Below are 5,183 nucleotides of genomic sequence, written 5' to 3'. Positions count from 1 at the left end.
TTCACAGCAGTGATTTTGACATGAAATATTAGGGTAAATACAGGTGTTACCTATGATGCTAAAAGGTTCTGTTCCATTCAGGTCAAACAGAGTCAGGGTGCTGCTACTGTACATGCTGGCTCGCTGTAAAGGTTCTGCTACACTAAATGGAACAGAACCTTAATTAGGTCATTGGTAATTACTGTGTTGGCGGTTTTGCCTACAGGTTAGTTAATTCTTTTATATAGTGACATTGTCTTTAACAGTGCTTCCTTTTTCATGGATTTCATATTGTATATTTAATTTCAGCTGCGTACTTTATTTTAGTCTAATTTTAATTTGATGTAGTTTAATATTTTTCAGTGTCATTATTTTTATTTTACATTCTTACCACCACTAAAGGACCAGTGTGTAAACATTAGCGGCGTCTAGCAGTGAGATTGAAGATTGCAACCAACTGAATACTCTTCGCCTTCCAAGTATGTAGGAGAAACTAAGGTGGCTTTGAAAAACACTGTAGATAAAAACAGCTCACTCCATTCCATCTCTGACAATAGATCCTCCTGAATGTTACACACTGGACCTGTAATGACAGCTCTGAGCAGTAGCTGCTCTCCGCCGCAGGGGGCGCTCTAACGCACCAAGCTGTAATTCCGTCCAGCGAAGAAGACGCGGGAGCAACAACAATAACACAGAGCTAGCTACACTGAGGAGAACAGCTGCAAACTGTCCTTTTTGTAGCCTGTTTATCCTGCTTTAACACATACAGGCAGAACGTTTCCATGAACAGAGTCCAAAATATATCTTGACGGAGGTGAATTCAGGCGCCATATTGTCTTTCTAACACAGAAATAACATGCTGTCGCTGCTGTGACGCGCAGACGATAGGAGCTAACTAGCCGCACCGTTAGCTTGTTTCCAGTCAGTCCGGTTCTCTCTCGTCGGGTTTCTGTTTAATGTCACTGGGCTCCGGTACCGCGTGCAGACATGGAGAGCTTGTACAAGCGGAAAATGTTCGCGTCGATGCGGAAAACCAAGGTGGACGCATCGAAGAAGCGCCAGATCGGCCTACCCGCCTCCATCCTGGACGACAGTGACGAAGGCTCCTTCTCCTCCTCCTCCTCTTCCTCCGGATCCCAATCCGACTTCCAGAGCTCCCCAGAGGAGGACAGCGAGCAGGAGGGTCGGGAGCGGAGCGATTCCGGGGCGACTTCGAGCGACGACAGCCGCTCAGTGACCCGCAGGAAGCGCTCATTCCTAGGAGGCGACGACAGCTCCTCATCCTCCAGCTCCGGGGAGGAGGAGGAGGATAAACAGAAGGACAGGAGCCAGCCGAAGAGGATGGTGCAGCTCAAGAAGCGGAACAGGCTGCAGCGGCAGGACGAATCGGACTCAGACCATGCGGAGGAGAAACGGAGAGAGGAGGCGGAGAAGGCGAAGAGGAGGCAGAGACACAACAAGCTGCTGGCACTGTCCCGGAGGATGAAGGCCCGGGTCCCGAGCAGGAGGAGGAGCCGCCTGAAGCAGGTACACCTTTTGACCCCCATCTCACACACACAGTCATTTAAATCATCAACTTTTTCCGTCATGAGTTTAGTGTTAAAGTTTAGTCAGTAGGACTTTTATTTTGAAAATCACTGCAGCAGTTTCAGCACTATCAAACCAAAGTCTGAAATCTGTTTGCGTTTTCAGGGTGCAAGTGACGAGGAAGAGTCCAAAGAAGCTGAGGATGAAGATGGAGGCAGAGGAGAAAACGGCAGCAAGAAAGAGGCATCGGAAGGTGACGATGGAGGCAGAAAGAAGGAGAAAGACAAGGAAGAGGAGAGCGAGGAGGAGGAGGATGATGATGAGGATGAGGAGGAGGAGGAGAAGGGGAAGGGGAAGAAGTAGATCCACACCGTGATAGGGGACAGAGAAGGAGTTTGGATGTGAAGAACTTAAACCGTCTGAAAGTGTCTCCCTACTTTTAGCTTGTACAGTTTTTTTTCCTCCTGCAGCATTTAGAGTGGAAAACAAAAACACTAAAATATGGAGTTTCGTGGTCATATCTGTTGCTATAGAAACAGACATGCAACAAAAAGACATCATCTGGGCAGCCTTTTGATCCGTTACAAAGTGTTTTTTGTGAAGGAAGCGGAGCCAGAAGTGGGACGCAGCCTCAGAGTGATGCTGAGATCCAAAAGTGTCTCATGGATATGTCCCTTCTGGGGCAGTGTCATGTGATAACTCTTAATGTTGTTACATTATGTACCCCCGCTGATCTGCTGACACATGTCATGTCATTTTTTTTATCCCAGATAAGAATAATCATGTTCCACTGACAGGTATTGTTTAAATTTTGGGGCTCATAATGTCCCAGTGGAAGATGGCCACTCCTTGAAGGGAGCTGTCCCTGATGGAGTCATTCTGTGTTGCTAATGGCACGTTGACATCATGTGGGATGGATGGTAGAGAAAGACTTAATGACTTGTAAGCGTTCATGTCATCAGACAACTGGTTGTGTGATTACAGTGTTGGTCAAGTGAGGGTTTAAAATACTGTGCTTTGACAATATAACATTATCCCTTAAGTGTGGGTTGATCACCTAGAACGGTGTTCTTTGGCTGAATAAAGGTCTCCTTATTTGTTTGATACATCATTATTTCAGAAAAGTCTCCCAGTCGTAATGACGACTTTAAAGTTGATGTGAATGTGGTATAAGCTGTTTGGGCTAGCTGTAGCTAGCTGTATATCCCTGTACGGCAAGCATGGTGAGTGTGTGCTGTTGGACATAGCTTGGATACCATCAAAGTCTTATTGTGTATCAGTGCACCACATTTTGTGTTGTGTGTTTTTGAGTTGGTAGATGAAACATTACAGTAAGTAGCAGCAGTGTGAAATGTGTAACATGTCCCCGATTAGGCCATTAATGCTAGCTAGCTACCATCGCAGTGCGTCAAACATCCAAAGTCTTTATTTTATTGTAATATTATTGTGTTTTAATGATTGTTAAGAGGTGTTATCTCTCAGAGACATGCCTTGTGACCAAATTATTTTAACTCAAGGTCCACTTACTTGCTCCAGAACTTTCAACCTATCTCGTGGTCTTCAGCAAATAGAATTGACCCTTCCAAAGTCCTGAACCATCTCTTTTCCTCTACTTATGCTATGTGCTAAGCTGTCAATGTTGGAAAGACCACCACATTTTGGAAAAAAAAAATATATGTAGTCGAATCTTAAGGTAGCTATTTAATTATGGTAAAACGCTAGCTAACAAATGTTTTATGAAAATTAGCATGCTAGTTAGCAAGGGTTTTGTTAACAATAGCTAGCTTACTTAAGATGTGATCTTTTAACAGTGTTCAAACTGTAGTTGAAGGTGGAAGAATCCTTTTTGAAGACGATTAAAAGATAAAGGCGACATTTATATAGTCACATCTTAAGACAGCTAGCTAATGTCAGCAAAACGATAGCCAACTAGCTAGCTAATTTACATGAATCATTAGTTAGCTAGCATTTTGCTAACATTAGCTAGCTAACAAGATGTGATGCTCAACTGTTATTTGGAGCACAGAGCAAAAGGGGCGGGACTTAGGAAGAGTCAGTTGTCTCAGTTGTCTGCTGCTGTCATGGTTGAAAGCTCCACAAAAAGCTAGTAAGTGGAACTTGAGTTGAGATCATTTTGTCCCACTACTCAGCCCTGCACATGCTGTTTATAATGGGCACATAGTGGTAGATCAGCGTACCATCAGCCACTGTTTAATGTCAGGCTGCTGCAGCTTCAGTGTCAGTTTGAGCTGAGACTCTGCTCCAGAGGCTTTAGCTTTGTTGTATCTTGTGTTTTAGCTTGAGAAAGAAGAGCAGCTCAGTGGGCGGGGCTTCATCAGTGTGAGCTGACTGTGGGACGTGAATGTCACCTGGCTGAAATATCTGTGCAAACAATGAAACGCTCTGTTATTGAAACAGACTGTCCATAAAAGGAGAGAGGTCAACTACAAGTCCCAGAGAGCTTTGCTAGAAACATCCAATCAGAAGGCTGTAGTTGTTGATTTGTTCCTGACTGCAGTGACAAAGCGTTCTGAATATGACTTCCCAGGTGTGGATGTACAGTGTCTGCTGAGGCTTCTGGGTACTGCAGTATTTATAGATATACCCAATTGACAGCACTCAGATTCTTTCTGGTTGCACTTTCTTTCTCTTTCATTCACTTTTTGGTTAAATAAGAGATTATATTGGATACTTTTCCTGCAAAGCAGACATTTTATTTAATTTTTATTGCGATTATTGTCTGACAGGCTCCTGGCTGATGGAGAGGAGCAGAGGATATCAGCTATAAACTGAAACACGTTTTATTGTACAGTAGCTTTTTATTTGTTACTGTTTTGAAGTAATGTTGGCAGTAATGTCTGTATTTTTTGGTAGTTCTGTCCATCTCTTCTGTGAGTTAAAGTACATTTGACTTAGCAGCCATACTCTGATTGGGAGGATTTGCTGCTTTTCTCTGTCTTATATCATTGTGAACAGAATGTCTTTGTGGTTAGAGAGAAGACAGTTGAAGACGACACCTTGAGCTTGGGAAAAGGACATTTTCACTATGTTCTGACATTTTATAGAAAACAATTAATGAAATGGGTGTGTTTATTGTGAAAAAAAAAAAAAAAAAAAAACCATTAAGGAACAGCTTCGATACAGGCATGTTGTTTCTTAATGCAATGCAGAGCTATTTAATTGTCAAGCATATACATTGGATTGATTTTAATAACTTAATAAAGTAGAAGTATTGTTGTAAATATTATTTCTGAAATGTATTAGTAATTAGTTACACTACTTGCTATTGGTGAAAGTATGTTATTATTGTAATGTTATTACTAGTACTGCCTTACTTAACACTAAGACGGTTTTATATAAACATGTTGTGGAAAAGAACATTAGAGAAGAAAGAATACAAGCAAATATGCAGGAAGTGTTGCATTAACAATACAAACAGGAGCGCACACAGCTTACTAAAATATAGTTAAAACACTAATGCCTCTATTACACAACTCTGGAATACCTTACCTCATTTATTCAAGTTGTACAAATGTTATCTTGTGTCTATCTATATTTATCTGTATTTATTTTGTGTATGTCCCTACATGATTCAACTGTTATTTTTCTTTGTACTCTCCGGCCTTTTCATTTACATATGCACATGCACAATGTGTTAAATGATAAAAAAAAAAAAA

General features: G+C 41.8%; 1 protein-coding gene across 1 annotated transcript; it reads left to right on the top strand.

The window, feature by feature from the left end:
• Positions 1 to 638: 638 nt before the first annotated feature.
• ccdc82 (coiled-coil domain containing 82) lies at positions 639 to 3,493 on the top strand. Its single transcript, XM_035668352.1, has 2 exons — positions 639 to 1,506; positions 1,672 to 3,493. Exons 1-2 carry the CDS (start codon positions 967 to 969, stop codon positions 1,867 to 1,869), a joined length of 738 nt encoding a protein of 245 aa, XP_035524245.1. The 5' UTR covers positions 639 to 966; the 3' UTR covers positions 1,870 to 3,493.
• The last annotated feature ends 1,690 nt before the right edge of the window (positions 3,494 to 5,183 follow it).

This window comes from Morone saxatilis, unplaced genomic scaffold, assembly GCF_004916995.1.
Source record: "Morone saxatilis isolate NCDOM2014 unplaced genomic scaffold, NCSU_SB_2.0 Contig21, whole genome shotgun sequence".
In the NCBI taxonomy this organism is placed as follows: Eukaryota; Metazoa; Chordata; class Actinopteri; family Moronidae; genus Morone; species Morone saxatilis.
This window is presented reverse-complemented; position numbering and strand designations above follow the sequence as displayed.